Consider the following 25,100-nt stretch of genomic DNA (forward strand, 5'->3'; position numbering starts at 1 on the left):
AGTACGAATGACAAGCAAATCAAACATTTTATATAAACTTGGTTTATTTTATTTATACAGTGTCATATCCACATCATTTTTCAAGACATACATGCAGACTGATGTGGGTACACACATTCAAGCACACATTCAAATATACACACTTATCCTCAAACATACACATTCACACACAAACACAGCAAATGTCCTTCAACCAGGGAAGCAGAATTCATTCCCCAGTGAGAGAAAGCATTTGTCCTTCTGAATTGTCCTTGAGTCCATATGAGCTTCAGGACTGTTGTTATACAGCAGACGTTGACCTTTGACATCCTCACAAAGGCTGGAAGGTGTAAAGTTGAAGTCTTATTCACAAACTGGTAAAATAGCCCACACCAGTACCCTCACAAACCCTCACACACACTCCCTCCATCATTATCATTCATACATACAGTAGGTGTGTGTGTGTTTATATTATCTGTGGTTGCTTGGAGCAACGGGGCCAGAGGGGGTGAAGGATGAGGATGAAGAGGACGAAGAGCAGTATTGCGATGACGGTGACAATGGAGACGTAGCCGGCGTAGGGCAGAGGCGGAGAGTCAGGAGCCTCGGCTGGAATCATGTTGGTCAGATTCAACATGTAGCCCAGTGTCCAGCCTGCATCACTGCCTTTTATCTGGACACAACACGAGAAGCGGGAAAACTTTCATTCACCTACTGTATGTACCACAGGCTGGTGCAGTTTAGAAGTATTCATACTGACAGGTGACAAAACTAAGGGAAAAATTAAAGAATACACATGCTTCCATGCACACAAGGGCTCACTGATTGCTTTGAAATGAAATGAATTATATGCCATGGCCTTCATAGCCACCAGATCTCAACCCAGCAGAAAACCAATAGGAGGTTTTTGCACCAACCAATCAACCACCAAAACCAAATGAAGGAACATTTTATGGAAGGGTAGCGTTCATACCTCCACTAGATTTCAGGACAGAAGTGAATTCAATATCTTTTTAAATAATAATTCACATGACGCTTGTGGTCCTCCATAAAGCCACCTCCACAGGTTCACTCTCAGGCGCTTAGCTACCACCTGACTAGTAAGGGCCAATCATATTCGTCCAGGTGCACGACGCGGCTGTTTTGAACGCGTCTCTCTACTGTGGGCGATAACTCAGCTGATGTGATGGTGCCAGTGCAGCTTTCCACCGCCAGCTGCACTTGCTACAGTCCGCATTTTGGACAACTTTGTTTCCTGTACTTCTGTCCTGTGTGTTCAGAGACTCTGTGGTCGACTGGTTCAGCCTCCAGGGCAGAAGAGAGCCGAGTTTCACAGCGATTCAGCCGAAAACCACCGCTCCTGCTGCGGAACTTCTCACCTGTCCCCCCCTCGCCGTTAAGCCTGGCTCCGAGGTAGAGTACCTGCTCCTGTGCTGCTTGTGCTTTCATCCATTGAGTGATGTGGTTTTTTTTTTTTTTGGTTAGTTTTTTTGCTTGGCAATGCTTGTTATCTGGCTACAATTTAGCTTGAAAATGTTGCTTGAAATATCTGTATTTGCATTGTTGGCGAAAAAATAATGTATTGTTGCACAAGTGCTAATTTCCTGTCGTATTGTTGTAGTTTGGCATATGCATTACGCTGTGACCTTTCGAGGAAGTTGTAAAAGTTGCTGCTCCTGTTTTGGGCTGCGTTGGGTGGCAGTGATATTTTTCCCTGATGGTGTTGGCATTTTGGGGTGTTGCTTACTGGACTTGCTTAATATTGTTTATTGATTGTCTTGCCTTCTAGAGTTGCAATGATTAATTGTACATACATTGAACATAATATTACCTTTGAATCAGAATACTATTCAATAATGCTGTTTGAATCAATATTTAAGAGGGGAAACCAAAGGGTAACGCTGAGGCAGAGGACCTTGCATACCAACCTGACAACCCAATTCAAACCTTAATCCCCAAACCCTTAAAGTTTTTGAAATAGCCCTTTAAGGAAGTGAGGATCAGTTAAAATCACTTTTTTTTCATGCTGTCTTCACTCTCAAGGTCTAAAACTAGAAAAATGAAAAATGAAAACACACACAAACATACAGAGGGTGTGTGGGACAGGAAAGGAGTGGACTGTGACCTACTGACCTTCCTGATGAATTTTATATTTGGATAATTCTGTGAGGTGAAGTTGTAGCCTTCTGTCAGCAGGGTGAGGATGTACGTGCCAGAGAAACAGTACTCAGCCAGGTACTTTAATTTTACATCCGGATGCTGCAGCTTTATCTGTTCGGGCAGTTTGAATGCAATGATATCATCAGTGTTTACTATGGACTGGACATAGATAAACAGAGCAGGAAATTTTATTATGTGTAACTAATAGGTGTAGTAAAAAGATTCCCCCACCTGTTCCCAAGAGGTGGCACAGTAACTTGTTAGCCTTTTCCTGACAGCTTCCAGAGGGATGGATGTATCAGTCAGATTGAGGAAGTTCATCACAAAGTAGTAAGCAGAAAAAGCCTACAATGAGAGAGGGGAGGGGAGGGCAGAGGAAGAGGTGAGGCAAAAGGAAATGAAGTAATCAGTTTATATAAATACTTCTAAGATAAATCCTCATCATTTGACTCACAAGGTTTTTTTCTGGCCTCAACAACTCAGATGTTATTTATCTTTTTATAGCAGTTCCAAAGAAAATTCAGAATCCCACAGTGAGGTACAGATTAGTCAGTGTAACCTAGAGACACTGTTTTTGGGTAGTTTTCCTATGCAGGCTGTGTGCACCATAAAATAAAATGACATTCAGAAATCTAACAGACATAAAATAAAACCAAAAGTGTCTGCCTGGCTCAAGACAAATGGCACATACATCAGTTACTTGTATATTTAGATGCAGATCAGCAACAACAAGCAGCACTCGCTAGTTCGGATATCGCTGATCAGAAAGACAAGTTGTGCTCCAAACAGAAGTTACTCGCTGGACTGGGGTATTTTAAGATTTCACCATATAGATCTGTTATGTTGTGTAAACCATCTGTGTGTCCAAACAGCACACAGTGTGCCACGCGTTCACTGATACATGCAAATAGATAAATGCTGACAACTGTGTTACCCTACCCCAAATGGCCCCTGCAAAAGTGGCTGGAAGACCCCGTTGAAGGAGCATTGGCTGTATTTGCAGTGTGTAAAGTTGAAGATGCTTTTGACGACATCCTGACATTGTGAGAAGTTCCCTTTCCCCAAGTGAGTGAATGTTGCAGGAGCTTCCTGGGGTTTCCTGTCTGACACACAGGGGCTGTCATAGAGGACTGAGTAGTTCTTTGTCACATTGTATCCAGGGTGGAAACAAGGATCTAATATTGTTCTTGGACCTAACTAGGAGAGAGATTGAGATAAAGAGGTGTGATAGACAAAGAGAGGAAGTTAATTGAATTTGATGTCAATATTTTTGCTGTGCACATAAATCTGAAACCATCTCGGATTTTGTCAGTTTTACATTAATGTCAACAAAGAAACTGAAGCCAGAAGTTTACCTGAGTCTGATGTGCCAACGTCATTCGTAGCGCTTGGTCTTTCCCGTAACACAGGAAGCTGTGGGTGTACAGGTTATAGTCATTTCCGTAGAGTCGGAAGGTCACGGCGTTGTCGGGCGACTCTGAGCCGTTGTAATTATCGGATACAAAGCTAATCTGAGTGGAGGCCCCGCCAAGGTCAAGGGCTCCTGTGGTTTCCAAGCCCTGCAGCAGAAACAAAAAGGCATTGAAACCAGTGCACAGCAGAAGCACACTGATCGACAAACTAAGAGTGGACAAACGTGCACGGACACGCATCTGGTATGCGTCCAAACCTGTTTGAGGCGATCATCCAAGTAGTTGACGGTAACCCAGCCAAAGGCGCCCTCTTCCTGGCCACTTAGGATTCTCGCTCCCTGAAAGCAAAAGGTGGACTTTTGCAGGGCTTCCTCCACAGACTGAAAGACCTCATCTGACGCCGAGTTGTTCTCAATACTACATGCACACACAAACACGGATTCATTATTGGATTGGATCACATCCATAATTCAAATCAATACAGCAGCATATAAATAATAAATAGACTGTGTAGCACATAATGGATTTGACAGTAACATATTTGCTGCTCTGGCAGTAAAGTTCATGTAGAGATAAATTACAAAATGGGAGGACAGAAAAGGCTACAGATGGCCAAAACATTTCCAGAGTTGAAGAAGCTGGGGATACGGTCACATCAGTGTCAGCAGGAAAAGGCCTATTGTGTTTTTTTTTTTTTTGTTTGTTTTTGAATGCATATTTTATGTTTGATTATGTGTAGATGTGTACCATACTTGAGCAATCTCATTCCCGCAGTAGCCCCCAGATAGAGGGGGGTCTCGTTATGTCTTTTCCCAGGGACTTTCTCCTTGGCCTCCTGCATGCAGTCTCTCAGAGACTCCCCTGCCTTCCATGGAGTAGCCGCGTAGCTGGAAATACCTGGACCTGCAGGAAGAACAAAATGTCAACAGGAAGGTGAAGTCATTCGGCCTAAATTTTGTGGCCATTAATCATAAAAGACCCTTGAGCTCAGAGATGTCTGAACTGAAAGAGAGCTTCCCGTAGCATCCCAGATGTACCTTCCCTCGAGCAAGTACCTAATCCTGAAATTCCTCTGTCTGAGTTTTGATAACTTGAATAAAATGTTTTTCTGGCTGTTCACAAATCCCATGAAAAGACAAAAATGAGCAATGCTTGAGTTCACCTCGGAATACTTTCTTATACACTGTCTGTGGCACTCATCCCTATGACTGGTTGCTACTGACGACATAAATCTTTAAAAACAGCTCACAAGTACATTGTTTTATTAAAAACAAAACGCTCAGTAAAACAGCTGTGCACTGTACTTGTACTCAGACGTGTGTGTTGATCCCATCGTATGCGGGAGTCCACGGTTGGATGCCTATGAAAGCGTTCTACTTTAAGCTTTGATAACTGATGTAAATTACATGATGAAGGAGGCCATCACACACCGACGGCGCTCTGGTAGATAAAAGGCAGTAGTAAAATCAGCTTACAGAAGAGACGCTAACAGCAGGGGTGTGTTTGACAGGCCTGTCTGCTGTATGTTATGTAGTGTGCTTCAGCAAAAACCATCGGTTGCATAAGAAGGCCCCTCTTTGGCTGAGGCACTTCAGACACTTTTGGATTCAATATGGACGTTAGTTACAACATGGTTAATGGAAAAGGAATAGCTCTGCATAAAGAAGGGAGGCACACATTTGCTGTCTCGTTAAGAGTTTGAGGAAAAGATCAACACGACTCATGTCTGTATGGTCTGATTCTGTAGCCAGCAGGTGATAAGCTTAGCATACAGCCTGGAAGCAGGGGAAATGGCCAGCTTGGCTCTGTCAAAGAAAAGTCTACCTACCAGCACCTCTAAAGCTCACTAATTAACATGTTATATCTTGTTTGCTGAATGGTTGTAAAAACAGAAGTGTAAAATCTACAGTGTGTGCTTTCACAGAAGCTGGAACTACTTTTTTGGGGACAGTAACTTCCTGGAGTTTTGTTGTCAGTGTGAGATGTATATGCATGTACAGCTAAGCTAAACTAAGCTCATCGCCAGGCTCTAGCTTCATGTTTAGGAAAACTTTGGGTTGCCATGGTGTTCGGTGTATATACATCTCCGGCATAGTTTGCTTTTGCTTCATTAGCCAGCTCTTCATTCATAATGAAAGACCATCCAATGATATGTTTGAAAAAAACAAAGCTGTAGAACATCTGACCCAAAATCCATTTATGAAGAACTTATTTATATTTACACCTGCAGACTCGATGACTTAATTAGAAACGCTAAACCCAATGCTTTTTATCCAGCTTATCACAAAGTGAGTGAGTCATTAGTAGAGCATCATGGGTTTATATTCAGCCATCACATCTGAAGCATGTAAATAATTAATAAAGGGTTATTCCAATGCACTAATCCATCGGGGCTGGAGTTGTAAATGTTAATGAGTTTTTAATGAATACATTTTGGCTGAAGATGCCCTACAAGCCTTATACACAAGGTAAACAGTCTAGAGCTGAAATGATTAGTCAATTAATTGAGTCATAAAAACATTAATCAGCAACAATTTTAATAACCGATTAGCTGATCTCCATTTTTCAAGCTAAACTAAGCCAACCATTCTCTGGTTCCAGCTCCTGCAGCATGAGGATTTACTGCTTTTGTGAAATGTGAACAGTTTTGAATTGTTGTTCAGACTAAACAAAGACATTTTGAAGATGTCACCTGGGGCCTATTGGAGTTGTGATGGGCATTTTTCACAAATGTTCCGGCATTTCACAGACCAAACAAATATTCAGATAAAATGATGCTGGATTTCATTTGTCTGGGACAACCCAAACGTTGTTTATATTACATCTAATTACTGATCTGTGAAGCATGGATAAGCTATTGACCATAAATCCATCATTTACAAGTAATTAATCCCTCATAAAGAATGTCTTATTAGTGGGTTGTAAGTCAGTATTTATGCATTGAGAAATGCAAATATATTCTCAAAGTTAAAGAATTGTTCTAGTTGCAGAATAAACATATTTGCTAAAAGTTAAGTGAAATATGCACGTTAATGTAAGTTTACTTAAATATTTGCATTAGTGTGCATTAGAGGTTTCACATCTGGATGTGAGGGCAAAGTGTGTCTGTGTAACACATGGTGCAGCGTGCCCTACCTTTGACTTTGCAGGAATATGTCTGCTTAACTCTCCCAGTGTTGTTATCTTTCTCTGCCGGCCACTGGTAGATATACAGAGCTGTGTGGGAGGATCCAGCGTCCAGCACGATCCCATACTGGTGGCGGAGACAGGGGGAGGAATTCCAGTTCAGCACTCAGTGACGTTAACTCTGGATGACTTCAATCCAGGCGTACAGTTTAAACGTTTAGTGTAGATGTGATGGAGATTATCCTCCATCCTCTGTCTCATGGTGTATGTCATGCTATGTGTGTGTTACTGTTCGTGCTTGTGCAGCATTTATCAGCATGCCGTCCTTGGCAGCCACGGAAATCAGTCCTGTACAATGACATACACCCTGGGACAAAGGATAATAACCATAACAGTAATGGCTGAATAGCCCGATGACATATTCCCGAGCACTACTGTATATCAGATAATTTTATCTGTGCAAACAGAAAAGATTTCATTGAAGCATAGTAAAACGGCACCACAGAGACTGTAATGATTAATAGCCGTGAGACTCACACTGGGGCTGCATTTATGACAAAAAGGACTGGTGATTTAACATCCTTATCAACAGCTACTGGCCATATTTGGTGATGGGTTTCTAGAACCAGTACTACAGGTTGAGGTCATATTGACAAGAGACCATATTTGGCTTGTGGACTTTGGACCCAGTTCCCACTGTAATGCAGTGGGCTCCCACACAGGGAGCAGGCTACAATATTTGAGTATTTCCCTCTACCATACCTTGTACTTTTTGGGGAGAGGCCTGTTCTGCAAAACTGCTACCGTCACCAAGGCAACAATCGCTATGACACCAATCACAGTGATGATGATGGTCACAGGCGTGTGCCAGGGGTTCTTCTCTTTCATCTCTGAGAGCGGGGGTGGAAAAAGACAGACAGACAGGAAGGAGAGGCGAGAGGGTTGCCGGGGGGTAGAGGGTGGATAACGGGGACACATTGGAAAGAGAAAGGGGGGGGTGTGTTAGCCAAGTTTTGCATCCAGATGTGCGTGAGGTCACAGCATGTGTGTTTGTTCGTATAATAGAGAGTCTGCCACGGGGTTGCACTGCAGCGAGCGTTGAACTGTTATTATTTTGTAACCAAGGACTACAGATGGATTTCTGATTTTGTGTATCTGAACTCAAGTCAAGCTGTCCATTGATGCTAAAGGGGGGTTGTTATTTCAGCCACAGCACATTAGAAAAGGTCTTCCTTTCAACAACACCAAAGTACTTAGCTAATGCTAAATTATCAACAAGATTTCCACTTATGATTAAAAGGAAACCAGTTGAGCCATTTATTTAAAAAACAGGACAACAGTTGGCTGTAATCAAAAAGACACATGTGTATATGTTGACATCTTATGATTAATGTTATAGCAATGAGTCAGTGTTGGCAGACAGTAATTAATAACTTCAAAATCCTGTTAAAGGTATTATTATTTTAATCCTATATATATTTGGCCTCCTGTCTCTGCCTCTACTTTTTTTTGGTTCCCATTCCTTCCTAAGTACTCATTGAGTTTCCACTGTTTACTAATGGGATTTTAAACACACACACACACACACACACACACACATACACACATACATACACACACACAGTTTTATAAGGGGACAAAAAAGGGTGTAGCAGTGTCTGTATTCACAAGGCTATTGTGATGGAAAAGTCAGATGAACAAGATACCAGCCTGAACTGTAAAGTACACACACACTCTCTCTCTCTCTCTCTCTCTCTCTCTCTCTCTCTCTCTCTCTCTCTCTCTCTCTCTCTCTCTCTCACATACAGAAGCACACACATGGTTGTTAATTACCAAGGTAAGTAAACTGACAGACAGTATCTAGGTGCACATAATAGCTGGCAAAGTAAACACACACTCTAGAAACTGACCTGACTGGAGAGTACAGTACACAATTCATGAGGACAGAGACACACACACAGAGCTTTGTGTCTGCTGCGTTGCATGCAGCAGGACATGCAGTATTGACAGTAAACCTGACCTTTGTCCACTCATAGAAAACCTGAAACTTAAAGCACATCAACACAGCTAACCAATGGAGAACAGAGCGGATAAGAGAGCACTTACCTCTGTTGTCTACTTCAATGAACTTATCACTGACAGGGGAGGGAGGGAGACAGAGGGATGGTGAGAGAGAGAGAGAGAGAGAGGGAGGGAGAGAGAGAGAGACAGAGATAGAGAGCAAGAGGGGGAGGAGGGTGAGGAAGAAAGAATAGAAGTGGAAAGGAGGGGGAAATATGGTAGAACAGGAAGAGGAGAGAATGAACAGAAGGGAGGTAGCAGAGTGATAAGATGAGAGGTTTTTCCATCGTGGCCAAATAGAGGATTAGAATGAAGCTCTGTGTGTGTGTGTGTGTGTGTGTGCATTTCTGGTGGAGCTGCTCTGAAGCTCTGAGTTTGGCATTTCCTCCCCAAGCTGGGGTAGCAAAGCTGGTCACTATGGAGACGCAACCAAAGTGTGTTTGTGCGTGTGTCAGTGTACTTTTGTGTGCGTGTGAAAGGGTCTCTCTCTCTCTCTCTCTCTCTTTCTCTCTCCCTCTCTGTCTGTCTGTGTGAACTAATCACTCGCCCCAGCAGTACTCTCTCTGTTCATTCTGTGGGATGTGTAGCAGGGAGGGGAAGTGGGGACTCCCTTGTTGAGCTGTTTTTTATTACTGGCAGGCTGTGATGTCATCTCTGTGACGGATCGGGATCCCCTGCTTTTCTCTGTGTTTGTGTGTGTGAGAAGAACAGAGGTTGCTGGAGAGCCAGTGTGTGTGTGCAGACGCAAAACATGACCTGCCTGCAAATTTGTTGGTCCATTCACAGATCCGGTCTGTTATTTTCCTCTCTTGCTACACTCACAAAAACAGACACTACAGTATTGTTCTTAACTTATCATTCATATCGCTTATCATTCCCTGAAAAATTTTCCTTGGAGAGAGCTGTATAACTAAAAATTTCCCACAATAAGGAAACTCTCTGTCACACACGCGCACATGCACACGCACACACACACAGACAGATACGCAAACACACACACAGCCACTAGAAAGTATTCTGTAATTGTTTGACTCATCTCCGAACAAAAAACCAAAGTTCATAGCTATTTTTCTTCTTTTTAAAACATTACCCTGGAACTGTTTAAACCAGATAACATCTGGCTGTTTATTTATTCACAGTGTATTCTCTAAGTGAGCATAATTTAATTCCCCTCTGAAATCCTCTGTCTTTTTTGTAACAGCCAGTGTAGCATCCCACATGTCTCCTATGGAAATCACAGACTGATATTTGTCTTTTTCGTATTCATCAAATTAAATTGCCTTAAATAAATTACACAAAATGTCATTCTGTGGCTTTTTTTTTTAAAAGCACCATCAGACCTAAAATGTGCAAATTAGAAGTATAAAACGGAGTGTCCATGTGTCCATATGCATGTGACAGGTCTCTGACTGCTTAAGGCGCAAATGACCCTCCACATGACAGACCCTCTGACACTTGGACCACAAGACCTATAAGCCATAGGCTTATAAAATATGAAAACATGTGTGTTTTGTGATGTCACTCTCAGGCCTCTGAATGGATTTTTCATAATTGGATTTAGGGCCATTGATCATCTCAGGTGTTGCCACATAATGGAATTAAATCTGGGCAAAGCAGAGGAAACCAGGGTGTAGCTGAGCTACAGGACAGACTGACTGGTGTCAGGCTGAGACAAATATGCTTCCAAATATTTTTATTCTTAAGTCTTAGTTGTATCTTGAAGTATCACCTCACAGCAAGACGGTTATGTTTGGATGGATCTTGTTAAGATACTTCTATTTTAGATTCGGCACTTTGTATCGTCTCTGACTGCATTTACATAAAAAGGCAAAACCTGTCTACATTTTTGGGTTATTGTGTTGGTGGCATGCATTGTTTACAGTCATCAACAGTAAATGATGTTGCAGAAGCTTTTCTACACTAACACATATTCAGATGGAAATATTTCCTTTCAAGGCAGGCAAATTTCAGACAGAGGCTATAAAAGTTCTCAAAGAAATTTGCTGAATCAAGACTGTGAGATGTGGCTGAAAGGTCGAAAAAGGTAGTAAGTGGACCTTGAGTTGAGACTGCTTTGTCACACAAAACACACAAGTTTTTCGAACTAATAGTCTTTTGTCTTTAGATAATTTGCTTTATGACTTTGTTTTATGACTTTTATGATATGATTATTAAACACGTCTTTTGGTCATACTGAAAATTGTAGTTCAACAAATAGCAATTGAAATATTAGAGCAACTCAGACTTTCAAGTACATTATGTAAACAAAGGATTATTACTTGGCACAACTGTTTTTAGTTTTATTTAAACCATATGAGTTTAAATCAGACTCACATTTCAAAGACTTAGCAGAACACATTGGTTCGATTTGAGTGTGTAACCATGCATGCACTGTAAAATGTGGTATGAAAAAAACTAAAAAATTAATTAGCAGTCAACACAAATAAAAGACAAACAGCAACAATGTAAACGTCACCACATTTGGTGTCAGCCATGAAACGCTGAACCGGTGCCAACCACAGACGGGGTCCAACCACTAACCCTGACTGCTTTACTGTGGGAGCTACATCATACAACACCAGCATCTTGTCTCAATGGGATTCATCAGACAGTTCCTCGAAGGGGTGCAGCTGCAATGCAGCAAGAAAGAAACCGTGTGATTTTATTTTTTTTCCCCCCGATACTGTATATGTTCTTGTCTATAAATATCTTCACAAGGTGTTTATCAAGCACATGTAAAATGTATGAGAACAGATGTGTTCTCAGATGTGTATGAGAACTGTTATGTGTCTGGTGCTTGAAGTAAACAACCAGCTTTGCCATTAATGAATGACAATTGATGATAAGCTGACTCCAATTACAAAACACCTGCTGTTTTTTATAGCACAAATCAAAGGAAGTGGTGACTCTACACTGCCACTTCCTTCCTGTTTCTGTCAGGTCTGAGAAGAGTTTACCAGCAGATGGAACATTCAGTTTCCAGTCAAAGTCCTTTCAATTCGCTCTCATTCGCTCTCAGACTATGCCTAGTCATATGTAATCACTTACTGATGACGATGTTGTTGGCAGCTGGCTAAACAGATAAAGACACATAACCACAAACACACGTTGAGACAGGAAACGGGGATTACCTTAGCAACAAAGCAAATCGAGAACCTCTCTTGGAACATCAACACAGACTGGAATGCAGGCTTTTAGGCCATGCAGACGCACGGGTTTCACAATAATATTTGTGAGGAATTTTATTGACATAATGCATGATCACCACTGCACGCCTAAACCCAGCCCTTAGTCTATCCCAAATCTAACCCTAACCCTAAGACGAAGCGGTACACTTCAAACAAGCACGGGAAGTAGACCAAACAGTCCTCCCTAGTCCTTGTCACACAGACCTGTAGATACACACAATTCCACTCACACGCACCACAGTCTTTCCATCTCAGAGGAACAGAGGTGGAAAACATAACATCCGTCGTCACTCAGTATATCTCTCTGTGGTCCTTTTTTTTTGAGTGTAACACAAATATTTTAAGAATTTTAAGAGATTTTCTTTAGTAAGAAAGGTAAATAAAAAGGCATTAGTACGTGCTTCAGCTTACTTTAAGTTATCAGTAAGCACAAAGTTAAAAAAGCACTGCTGGAGAGAGACTGGAGAACTTGTGTTGCCTGCAGTAGAAAGAAGTGTTGTTTAGATGAACAGCATTCAGATCATTTACCTACAAAAACAACTCTGACATGTAAAATAACATTCACAGGCACAGAGCCATTTTTTTTTTCTTCTTGCGACATGATGACCATCGAGAACATTCATTTTGTAATCCTTTAACTTCAGTTTAATCCTCACTGATTGTAGTGTTTACCCAAACCCAACCCTGAATGTAAGTTGTGACACTGAACTTAACTAGTAAAGATGAATGATATAATTTCGCAAAAAACAAGTTTAAAGTTCAAACTCGTTTTCACAAGTTTAAAAGTACAGCACGTGCCCAGATACATATATTTCATAATGGGCTCTAACACCATCCTCACACAAAGAGGTACACTAAGTAGACTTTATTCTGGAAGTACGTTGTAGCCCAGTCCGAGTTTAAATTTTATGACCTATGACACGTAGGAGTTTCCACCCCTGCTGATCTGAAACTTTGGGCTCATAAATCTCAGTTAAGGAGATGCAAAAGCAAAGGAGGTGAAGAGAAAGAGAGAAGAAGAAGAAGGGGGGCATATTGAATCAGCTGATCCTCAGAAGGGTATTTTCTCTGTCTTTAGTGATGAGTCAAAGGGTGACACGGTTGAGGATCTCTGTGGTTCCATAATGATGGAAGAACGAGACAACAACATCCCTGTGAGGCAGGTTTTAAATTTGTTGTGCTGCTCTGGTGGTTATGCACCAACAAATTATAAGCCTGTGCATGGACACATGTACGTAATACATGTGCTTAGTCACCACCACTCGCCTCACACCATGCTGAAACAAGCGTTTCAATCCTTTTTAGTTTAGTAAAAATTAGCAAGGCCGTAGTGGAAAAAGACTCAGTTACAAGTAGTCTTGCATGAGATTTATTGTATCAGCTATAAGATTTAACCAAGTATTCAAAGTTAAAGTTCTCATTGTTCAAGATCTGGATTTTTGATGCTCTAAGTGTAATTTAAGAGTTAAATAAATAATGAAAGGTCAAAAGCAAGGACAGAAAGATGGAAGAAAATAACAAACAACGGATGGACAAAATTTATTGGTGGATATTTTATGAGATACTGTGTTTAATGTAATCCAGGAATTCTGAATTACAGCTGTCAAATAAAATTTAGTGTGGTAAAAAGTGCAAGTACAATTATACAATATTAATTATACAATACAGTCGTACTGTAGTAAAGAACCAGTACCTAAAAATTGTGTTTAATCGGGTCCATTGAGTTGCTTACATGCTCAAACCCGCAAGCATAATCCAGACAGACATAACAGTAATTGGAATAGAAAGCACTTTACAATGATGAATATGAGGTGAATACTACATTGAATCCTTGTACTTAATTAGGTGCTTGAAAGTAAATGGACTTATTGGAGTTATTGTCTTTCTTTGGTTAACACAAATGCATAAACGTCCACAAAAATGAGCGCATACTGTCCTTGAACTGTTGAACTGTGAGTGGGCTTCTTGCTTCCACGTTTGCCCTATCACAATGTCTTAGAAGCTTTATAAATACTCCTTGTTCATGCTGTTATGAAACAGCACAGCGCAATGAGCCACTTCCTCAAAAGGGAACCTCTCACGGCGTCATATGATGAAGAAGGAAGTGTCCCTGCCTGCCACAGGGAAGTGGTCCGTCCTCGCTGGCACTCTGTCCAGTCTGACCTCGCCCACAGGACAGACTGACACTAACCCTGCGTCTGGCCCGACCTCCAGCAGAGAATAAAAATAGCGTTTGCTGTTGGATTGCAAAGTCTGTTGCTGAACTTCATTAGCTGGGATGAAATAATGGCCACAGATCTAATTGAATTACCACAATGGTGACTTAGTGTTTACTTTCATCAGCTGCTTTATCTTGACAGTCTTTTTAGATAAGGTATCAATCTCTTAACATAAGCAAATTCACCTTTTGTATACACTTTTCAGATTGTCCAAACATTCTTGAATTCACTGATAACCAAGTAGTCTTAAATAAACCACCTTAGTTGTAAACAATATTGGGTTCAGTTGATGTTAAAGGGTCAAGATCCAAATTACAAAAGCAAAACCAAAAGAGTGGTGTCTGATATTGTGGACAGTTCTGGTTTAATTTATCCAGGTTTTGAGGTATCTGAGTTTTGCCTCCTCAATAATTAGTGAAATTTCATTTCACAGCATTGACAAAAAGACAGATATGCTAACATGAAATGTCACGCTTTTTTTTTTTTTTTTTTTTTTTTTTTTTCCTGGCTGGACCACAGCAGTGGGGTCAGCCCTATAAATGCAAATGTCCATGATGTTGACTGACTGACTGAAGTTACATCATTGGTTCAGCCAAATGCTGTGTAACTGATGATGGATAAAGTTGCACCATTGCTCGGCCGGCCGAGCGTTGGAGTTTCGTCAATAGTCCTCGCTCTTTCAAAATAATCTGGAGCAAACAAGCGGTGTTAGCGCCTTTGACAACTTTTTAGACTAATTTACCAACTTTTTTTCATAAATCACCTAGCAACAAATCTAGTAACTTGCCGTAGAAGAGAATCACCATTATTGCCCTGCAAGCGCTAGGGCGGGCTTTCCATCCCCAGATACACTTCTGTGTTAACAGCACAGCAGCTAAGGTGAATGAGCTTCAAACTTTCTCTCTGACATTCTGATCATTCTACAAGTAAATATAGCTGAAAACACAGCAAAGCCTCAAACACTGTATCATACTTGGTCTGTTGTCTGACAACAGAAACAGAAACTCATGTAAATGAGAACAGCTTCATTGGGAAGGTGCAAACAATAAAGGACTCAGTCAGCCTCCCGCTTAATTTCTTCAGATCACCAAGCATAAGCAAATGTGACCTTTTATATACAATTTTAAACATTCTTGAATTCACTGGTACCTTAGTAGCCTAAAACAAACTTTTTAGGTGCTCTATTGAAAGGTCAGCTCTTATTGTATGCATTAGACCTCAAACACATGCTGCACCCAGCCTGCTTCATACTGAGCATGAAATATGATTGCTGAAACAGTAATTGCTTTATGGCACCATCAATACAAATACTGGATCACATTGTCAGGTATATTGACAATTGAACTTTAACCAACCCCCATCAAATGATTTCAATTATTCAGATAATGTTTTGCAGTTACCCTCAGTGACGTGCACTTTGCCTCAACAACCATAAACCTCACATGATCTTGTATAAGTGTGCCACAGTGTTTATCCTCGGTGAAATAATCACACGGACCCTCAACTCTCCGCTAAATCACACACGCGCACGCACACAAGCACCTGCACTTGCACAGCCTGTACGCACAAGTCACACACCTGCCCCACACTGCTGTACAGCCACTACATGCAGTAAAGCAAGTCACACAGTTGGAAGAGAACACACACTCACCTGATACTTAACATTTACTGTACTGACAGCTGGTACATCCTACCACTGGACACGCAGGCTGGTAAGGATTTCCTACTGTCTTGTGTGTGTGCATATATATATATGTGTGTGTGTGTGTGTGTGTGTGTGTGTGTGTGTGTGTGTGTCAGTCATAGCAGTACACCTACCTCTTTGTGCGGACATGGGTTCTTTCTCAGCAGCAACACAATGCTCTGTCTATTCTTTGCCCCTCTCTGTGTCTCCTTCCCCCCCTCCCCTCTCTCTCTCTCTCTCTCTCTCTCTCTCTCTCTCTCTCTCTCTCTCTCTCTCTCTCTCTCTCTCTGGTAGCACAGTCTCTCTGCCTAGTGTAAGGTTTGTCAGCACCTCCTTTCACATACACTCGCTTTATTAGGAGAAGCAGATTCCCTCCTCCCTCTTGCTCAGCCCACTCCCCTCCTTCCCAGGCGCCTTTAGCAGTGCCTTCTGTTTACCCCTTTCTCTCTCTCTCTCTTTCTCTTTCTCTCTCTCTACACCTTTTTCATTTCCTCTGCCGCTGTCACCCTTTTACTCACTCCTCCAGCATTTTCTCCTTTCTCCACTTTCTGCATCTCCCTCTTAATCTCTCTCTCTCTCTCCCTCTGCCTCAACACTCCCACTCTCCTTCTCCACCAGTGTTTTCTTTATCATTTTCCTTCTGCCTCTCTTTTTCTATGTCATTGTCTCCGTTTTGTTAAGTGGGTCAAACATGAAAGCAGTGTTAGATCTGGATGGGAGCTGGTGCTGAAGCTGGAGGGATATTAGAGAGAAAGCATGGGGTGAAGACAGCCTCCCGCTCAAATCCTTGATACCCAGCACCCAGTTTTTATAGATGTAATCTTCACTGTGGAAAAAACACTGGCCTCTTAATGGCTCTACTGAAGTCTTTAACTTTAAGTACAACCCTCTAAGTTACCTCTAAGAGGCATTGTGTAAGGAACAGGAAGCTTTCAGTTCAGGATGATAAAGAAACCTTGAGCCCAGGGCCATGATGTGGACACTGCCACCTGTGTGTTGTGTTGTGTTGTGTTGTTTTGTGTGTATGTGTGTGTTTGGCCTTGTTACACACATTTACCAAGGCTGAAAAACAAAGCCGTCCTTTTTTAAGTCATGGTCACGGGGGGGGGGGGTCCAGTCCAAATTCACACACACCAGGGTAAACTTTAGCCATGACAGTAACCATCCACTCCTCAACAGTGCTGCTTGTAGAAAAATCTGCCACCACCAGCAGAAAACAGTTAATATATGGCTGTGAATGCTAATGTGTATAGTATAATCAGTACAAGTGGTGTTGGGGGAAGGCTTTATTTTATTTATTTTTTCTTTGTTGGGACCACATACTGGGTATTATTTTTCTTGGAGCTCTCCCAGTGTTTTGTGCAGCGATGGAAGAAAAACCCTCGCATGGTTATGACAAAGAAAATCCTCCCTGATTGATATTCCAAATGACACGCAGAATATCTCCTTCAAGATGGCGGCAATGTCCTATTGCTCCGTTTCAATCTGTAAACGCTCCATCAGCCTGTCACTAAATATGAAAATCATCATTAGTTTGGGTAAATATCTATCTATCCAGTGGTGTGCACAGTCACTGCTTCTCCTGCTTATGCTCTGAGTGCTGTAGTCTAAGTACCCCTGTAGTTGGTCATAGTGTCCCTCTGTTTGGTACAAGTACATCTCTAGTTGGTCCTAGTGCCTCCTGAAGTGCTGATCTGATTGGTCCAAAGGCAACTCTGAGGAGCTCAAGAGTCCGTCTGGTCTGCACAATTTCCCCTCTATTCATTGGTCCAGTTACCTCCCAAGCACTCCAATGGTTCCTAAAGGAATAGTTCACCATTTTAGGAAATACACTTATTCACCTTCTTGCTGAGAGTTAAATGAGAGAATAAATGCCACTCTCATGTCAGTACGGTAAACATGAAGGTGGTCAGGTTCTGACAGATTTTTGCTACTTGTGAGTCAGGAGTTTCCTCAGATTTGTTGTCATTAAAAAGTTAGGCAGCAGCTTTTTATACATTTGCCAAACAACCTTATCTTTGTTGGTAATTACGCCTTCTAATCTACAGTGTACAAGTCAGAAAAATGTGTGTCCTAATTATCCAATGACTAATTTACTCAGGTAATAGGTCAAACTGGTTGACGTAGCCCTTTGCGGGACCCAAGGCAAACTAGGCTACTTCAAAATGTCTCTTGCAGTTATCAATGAAAAATTTAGAATTTGAACAGGTCATTACCGTTTGAACATTTAATGTTTCCCTCAGACAGCCCTAAGCTACAGCCATCAGCCAGTCAGCTTAGGATCGATATTAACATGTTATCTAACTTTTTTTAATCATTTGGTTATGTGCCAGACTTTTTCTTGGGAATACATAAGAACGAATCGCAGTGTTTATACATTTTTATTTATTTATTTTTTTTTTACTGATTACAAATCTGAGATATAACATGTTACTTTGTGTATTTCAGTGGGCTTGGTGGACTGATTTTTGTTTCCTGTGTTTCCATTGTTAATACTGAGCCAAGATAACCAACTGCTGGCTGCTGCCTAATATTTACTGTAAAGACGCAATTGTGGTGTTGCCATTTCATGTAACTCTTGACAGGAAATCTCTCACAATATCAAACTATTCCTTTGAAGTGACGCTTTGAATGACCTCTAGCTGGGAAAAAACGGCATTGTTTAGGGCAAGTACCCGTCCTCTGTGATTGTGGGGCTGCAGTGACATGCACACACGCAGATGATACATTGAAATGACAGCTGTTGCTACTCAGTCTGACACACCTACATTTTTGCAAGCTACTTGAGCAAAACACCGAAAACCCTATGAGGTAGATAAGCTTAAATTATTCATATGATACAAGGGGAAGTTTGAACTGGAAGAATGCGACTCCTGAAATTGAGGTGAAGCGATCAGCTGAAGAGAAGACGTATCACTCTGTTGGATATGTTGGGACTACAACAACAGTCCCCTCGCAGCTGGATGGTACAGAGTGATACTTCTTTTACCTCAAACAATCTTCAGCTGAGTACGGATTGACACTTTAATATTTTGTACACAGGTCTTTGCTAATGAGAAAGGAGAAATCATGATTTCCTTACCGTTGGAGCTTAGTGAATTTCGACAATCCAGCTGACAAAGCAGAAGCAGTCACGTGTGTAATCAAATCATTTTTCACATTCACGCACTTTCATTCTCACTGTCGTATGCAGGGAAATGCTTGCAATGTGGAACGTGGCTGTCAATAGGGAGAGGAGGGCTGCAACACTAGCAGGCTTAAGTGGACCAAACGGAGTAGAGTGAAGAAAGGATTGGATTTTGATCAGGGCTGAACAATTAATCGAAATATAATCAAAATCGCAACGTGGCAAAGTGGAATATTCAAATCACAGGAACGTGCTTTTTTTTCTACCAGCCTCAAAAATTTTCAGTGAAAGGGAAATGCAAAAACGATCATTCCAACTGAAATCATGACTCATATCACAATCGCAATAACTGCCAAAATAATAATGATATGTTATTGCAATATGATTTTATTTTTTGCATATCATGCAGCCCTAATTTTGATCATAAAATATGCTCAGCCCAGATTAGGACCAGCTCAGGACACCTTAAGTCTCCATTACTTACATACTGTAAGTTTATCTAAATAAGCCATGATTGTAACTGTGCCACACAAGGACAAATATCAATCTGAAACCTAACGCCTTATTGAAGAATGCTGAAGCTGCACTGTCAGGCTTCCACAGGGGCGGTCGTACTAAAAGCTACTGCAGGTATGATGCTTTGAATACTTTAAATACAAGCATGAACACTTAGTTGCACATATCAGTGCAATCCAAATCTCTTACTTTACTTTTACCTCCTACTCAACACCTCTCACAAAATGATCTCCTCATCTGAACATGATTCATGACATTCAGGGAAAATGTCTTAATATCCTAAGAGCCCTTTTGACTGTTGGCGCTCATCTGTTATCATCCTTACAGAAAACCTCACCCCTTCATCCCTAAACAAGCAAAAAGATCATCTAATGTTTCATCAGGGTCGAGCAGATGGAGTTCGTGCAGGCTTTGGCGCCTCTTGTAGGACTTTATGTTTGGATGAGCTGAATTAAGATGGCAGTGAATCATCACTGGTGCTTACTGAGATATTTACCTTGCAGGACTCACCCTTTTTGGTCTTGAAATGCAAATACCAAAGGTCTGCTGAGTATTTTAACAGGAAGCAGTTTCCAGTCGTACCAGCAGCATGAAATGTATTTGTGAGTTTGTTCAAGCAGGGAACAGATTGACACCATGAGTAGTAACATAATGGAAGAGGATGAGTGTTGCCTGAAGTACTACTGACTTGCTGAAGCCGTTGTGAGCTGAATGTATAAGCAGTGTGACTGTTTTGTAAGGCCTTTCACAATTCTCATTATTTCCTCATTTTATAAATTGCTAACTGATGCAACATCTTGCAGTTCCTCCAAACAATAGGAAGGTGAACTGACAGACAGACAGAGGAGGGGAAAGGGGAGAAGCCGGTCGCAAGAAGGCAAGACCATGACTCTTGCCTCATTGTGACCGTTGGACCACATAGATTTCTCGGTCGTCAATCACTGATACATGACAACAATAAATCAGACTTTTGATTGTATGACCTCTCTCCCTGACTGGCGCCTGGAAGGCTTTTAGTTAGAGAGCAGTTGTTTAATGAAATGCAACAATATTTCATGTTTAGTGTGTGTTCAACAGTGCTGACCCCTTAAAAAGGAACCCTGCACATTATTCAGGTCGTATATATTGGCACTCTAATAATGACATGTGTCAACGAGCTGCATGGTCAGGGAATGGGAACGTTCTATTTCCTGTTTTTTGTTTTTTTTAACTGAGGGAGGTTTTGTTGTTTTAAAGCTGAATATAATGTATTATAAAGCTGTGTAGGAAATTTAGCAGAAACAGAAGCCCTGTCAGTCAATTTGGTGGTTTTGGTCAAATGCCGCCATCATTGAGCAATTTGTATTTAATAAAGGGGAGAAAAAAAAAAACCCCTATAAAATGGTGGTAGGTTTTCATTAGCTGAACAACAGTGGACCTTCTCTGTTTATTAGAGACCAGTTAGTGGATAATGGTTCTTGGCACCGCTGTTTCTCTCAAGGAAGCCAAACCTATTTAAAAAGCACATCAAAGGTAATTTTCTCCTGTAGTTTAAAAGCTTCAGTGTGGGTTAGGAAACATTCATTCACTTTTACTACACATGCTGCTCCTCATGTGAGTCAGGAATGACAGCGATGCTTGAGCAAGCAGAAGGCTGGACAGGGTCGTTCGTAAAGCGTCTCAGCTACGGTCATGCGTCTGTTTCCTCCCTTTTATGACATATACATCAAAGAGACATGCTGTCTTGTTTTTTTTTTTCTTTTTTAAATTCTTCCTCTCTGGTGAGAGACTTCTGACTCTGTGGTGTCAGACCCCCGCCTCACAGTTTGTATCTTGATGCTGTGCGGCTGTTTAACCCAGATGTGCAGGGAACCCTTTAGGACTGCCAGTAAGCACTCAGATAATGCACTGTTCTGTGGGGAAATTCACTCAGTGGTTAATCTGTTTGGTTCAGTTTTAGGCTTCATTTCCATTGTGGTCCTCGATATATAAACAGCGAAAATAACACATGGATACCATTTGTTTGGAAGTATCTAACAATAACAACAGATACAATTATAGTAACAAGTAGTAGCAACCTAAAGAATTCAACAAAACATTAGAAAAATGAATTTGATAGTAAAACAGTTGTTTTTTGTTTAATTGTGTACTTAACATCAAAAGCAACAAGTAAAATGTCCCACGCTGCTGAGTGTCTAAATCAACTCATTGTGTGGCATCTCACAGATTAAGATCAGATTTACTGTAACACAACAGTGTCTTCTACTTAGATCTGAGAAATAATTTTAGATGTGGTTTGGAGCCATGTTGTTAATTACTTTTTGTGTGTTGTGATTCTGTCTTCACAGTTTTTGATCATTGTGTTCTTATGTCTTATTGTTTGGCTTCATTAAAGCTGTATCTTTATTGTGAAAGTAGAGACTTCTTTTGAAATCTCCCATAGTAACTTTTAATCAGAAAAATATTTGGTGGGTGTGCCACAGGGTCAGATCAATGGCCCTCTACAATTTGATGTTGCATGTTGCAAAAATCAGGGTTATTTGAAAATGACGAATTACATCTGTTGACGACAGCCACAAAAATGGAGAATATCATCAGGCTTATCCTGATGCAGCATAAAAATAATCATCCTGACAACAAATTTCATGCAAACCAGCCATGATTTTGCTGTATTGTGTTTTTTTTTTTTTTTTTACTGTTCCCTTTCCATCTATGTTTAATTTCAAAACATTTTGATCCAAACCGAGAACTTGCTTCATCAGCACATCCTATGGATTTACTGAGAAAGAAGCTTGAAAAGCGTGTTAGCCTGATGGAACAAGGGAGGAATAAGATAACACTTGTAATGCATTTTGGGGGTTCTGGTGTCACATTAACATTCCAGTAAGAGCTGTGTGATTGAATTATGGTAAGCCCTATAGAGTCTGTTGAGAATGTTTTCAGAGAAGCAAGATGCTGCGCTGTGAAAGAGAGACGGCGAGAGGAAGAGAACAAATCTAACAAGGAGTCATAATGAAGCCAGCAAGGACTCGCAGATGTGAAGCAGACATCGAGACAGACAGACAGAGGCCGAGAGACAGACAGGACCTCCGCTTCCTTCTCAGGATGTTAATAGTGCTCTCCATGTTCGACGCTATGCCTGTCTCTTTTTATAAGCCACAACCACACTGAGGCAAGAGAAGAGAGTGTATTCACATGGTTGGGCTGACATCGTAGAAACCGCTGTTGTAGTGTACAGAAATTCAAAGATTCAGAATCTTGTTTTTTCTTTCTGCAGATAACAGAAGTCTTCAGGTTTTTAGCCGTGCTAGCTGTCAGGCGGTCAGTCAGTCCACCAGACTGAAATATCTCAACAACTATTGCATGTATTGCCATGTAACTTGGTGCTGGCATTCATGGTCCCCAGAGGACCATCCCAATCACTTTGGTGATCCCCTCCTTTTTTTAACTCTAGTGCCACCATAAGGTCGACATTTGTGGTTGTGACGTGTCTCAACAACTGTTGGATGGATTGCCCATGTTGCCCAAACCATGACTTCACTTGGTCAAGTCAGTCTTTGGTTTTTGAAAAAAAAAAAATATCTTGCTGGACATTGTGTTTTATGCTAATTAGCATATACTGTATTAGCAGGCTAACTACCATGATGGTGACCATGGTTAATATTATACCTGCTTAACATCAGCTTGTAATCATTGTCATTGTGAGCATGTCAGCATGCTACTCTGAGCATTTAGTTAAAAGCAGTACAGCGTACAGCCTCACAGAGCTGCTAGTATGGCTGTAGATGTGCGTCTTGTATCAGTAAAAACTTCTTATGTCTTTTGTAGCAATAACCATTTATAATATGGTTGTGGAACATTTTTAAGTGCTTGCTTAAAACTTTTAATGTCTTACAGAATTAGTGATTTAATACGGAGAAAGTTCGTGGATTGATTCAGGTATTGAAATAAAAAGGTGTGTGTATTATTTATATTCCTCAGTATAAAAAACATTGAATATATCTACATGATATTACATGTTTGTACATTTTTCCGTACAAGAAACAGTCAAAGGAATGTGAGCAGGATAAAGTGACAGACTGAACAAGTGAGAGGACTTTGTTTGACACTCGGTGTGTAATCAGAAATTAGTTTCCAAGACACACATGAAAGCATTTCATCAGAGGGGTCACAGCTCGGGCCAGCCTGCCCATAAAAGGCTCATGGTCCATAGTATATCAGAAAGAAAATGGGAAGTATTGTGAATGACAAAATAGAATTATTTAGGGGTCAATCAAAATAAGGGAGTCGGTTAGGGTTAATACATAATTCATATGACCTCTTCACTCATGCTGACCTTTTTTTGGGCTACAGCCCCTCCCGCTGACGAGTGTTACCATGGCACCGAGTCCCTGAGGAAGTGGAAATCGTCAACAAAGAGGCTTTTTGTGACTTGGGTTTTTCTGCAACATAAAAAACATGATTGTTTGGCAAAAATAGCTCAGGCTTACTCCTCCCTGTTATTGACTGGTGGCAATCACATAGACGAAGGCTTTATATGAGCACAAATTTATGTTTGGAAGGATGAGATCAAATTGTTTGTTTTTTTTTGTTTGGTTTTTTTTTTTTTTTTTTTTTTTGGCCTCTTCACGCATCATGCAGCAATCTGAAGGATAGACTGTCTTGCCTGTCCTGAAGTATGTGCTTTTGGTGCTTGTAAAGCCTCGTCTGTTTCTACAGAAAGGTGTAAAAATTTAGTGGACAGCAGTTTGTCATACAGAAGAGATAGTTAGGATCTATGTGGATGTGAAACTTAATTTCAATTCAACATGATTCTTTTTTTGTTGCTGAAAAAAAAACTAATTTTTCTTCATGAGATAATTAAGAATAGTACAAAACAAGGAATTGTACCTCAAATATGCAGTAAGAACTCACTCTGCTTGCTCCTGAAATGCTGATCATTCATTTGAATTATTGAGAGTCATGTGACAGTTTCTAAACTTAGATTCAGAGAATTTCTCGTTTTGAGAAAGTAGAACTAAATGACCTTTTTATTTTTCCATTTCTATAGTTTGAATCACAGTTTCGCTATGCTGACATGTACGGAGTGTCGTTTTATTCACCATCGCATTATCACAGCAGCTTTGGGAGTTTAAAGACACACTGAAATGACCAAATTATGACTCAGTAGCATGAATATAAGGAAACTGATTGATTGTATTCTTAGCTGAATTTTCCCTTTAATTAATTTCTCAAGAATTTCTCATCGACATATAGATTAAGATACATTGCCCCCTGTTGGCTCAAACTATTATTTACACAGGTCAAGAAATCTGCCTGGGTCTCAAACAAAGTCACATTACCGCTGCAGCTTTGGCCAACAGCTGATTATAAGGTCTGTTTTATGGTTGTTTAAGCAGAAGGTGGGACTAAAGGTATCTTCAGCGCTGAGTTATTTCCATTTTTTTTCATTGAGCAGAGTAGAAATGTGCTGGGAACAGGAAAACCTGGGCCTCTTATTATGCATGTTTTGAATTAGTTTGAGGTTTTTTCCATCTTTTGCACAATAGTCTATTGTTTTGGGTTTTTTTTTTGTTTTTTTTTTTTTACTGAATGGCCCCTGGCAGTTGTGCACCCACCTTATTTTATTTCCTCTTTTCTTATGTAATC

General features: G+C 40.8%; 1 protein-coding gene and 1 long non-coding RNA gene across 4 annotated transcripts in view; one reads left to right on the forward strand and one right to left on the reverse strand.

The window, feature by feature from the left end:
- Positions 1 to 26: 26 nt before the first annotated feature.
- entpd1 (ectonucleoside triphosphate diphosphohydrolase 1) lies at positions 27 to 16,152 on the reverse strand. Of its 2 annotated transcripts, none has more exons than XM_071463691.1 (10): positions 15,964 to 16,152; positions 7,440 to 7,567; positions 6,687 to 6,804; positions 4,304 to 4,454; positions 3,809 to 3,968; positions 3,495 to 3,698; positions 3,079 to 3,336; positions 2,371 to 2,484; positions 2,113 to 2,250; positions 27 to 652 (listed from the first exon to the last, which is right to left on the reverse strand). In XM_071463691.1, the coding sequence occupies exons 1-10, from the start codon at positions 15,977 to 15,979 to the stop codon at positions 446 to 448; spliced, it is 1,494 nt and encodes a 497-aa protein (XP_071319792.1). In that variant the 5' UTR covers positions 15,980 to 16,152; the 3' UTR covers positions 27 to 445. The 2 variants fall into 2 exon arrangements, with proteins under 2 accessions (XP_071319792.1, XP_071319793.1); XM_071463692.1 differs by lacking the exon at positions 15,964 to 16,152 and adding an exon at positions 8,784 to 8,905.
- The window catches only part of LOC139609311 (uncharacterized), a 32,890-nt gene continuing 8,956 nt past the window's right edge, over positions 1,167 to 25,100 (forward strand). For both annotated transcript variants that reach the window (XR_011685197.1, XR_011685196.1), the window contains exon 1: positions 1,167 to 1,392. This is a non-coding gene — a long non-coding RNA (uncharacterized lncRNA). The remainder of the gene's footprint in view (positions 1,393 to 25,100) is intronic.

Source organism: Trachinotus anak, unplaced genomic scaffold (assembly GCF_046630095.1).
Source record: "Trachinotus anak isolate AG129_WGS33_773 ecotype Australia unplaced genomic scaffold, CSIRO_AGI_Tana_v1 ptg000025l, whole genome shotgun sequence".
In the NCBI taxonomy this organism is placed as follows: Eukaryota; Metazoa; Chordata; class Actinopteri; order Carangiformes; family Carangidae; genus Trachinotus; species Trachinotus anak.

Coding starts and splice junctions, on each gene's coding strand:
- entpd1 (XM_071463691.1), bottom strand. Junction 2,251..2,370: donor GTGCCACCTCTTGGGAACAG/GTGGGGGAATCT, acceptor CTGCCCGAACAG/ATAAAGCTGCAGCATCCGGA. Junction 653..2,112: donor ATATAAAATTCATCAGGAAG/GTCAGTAGGTCA, acceptor TGTTGTGTCCAG/ATAAAAGGCAGTGATGCAGG.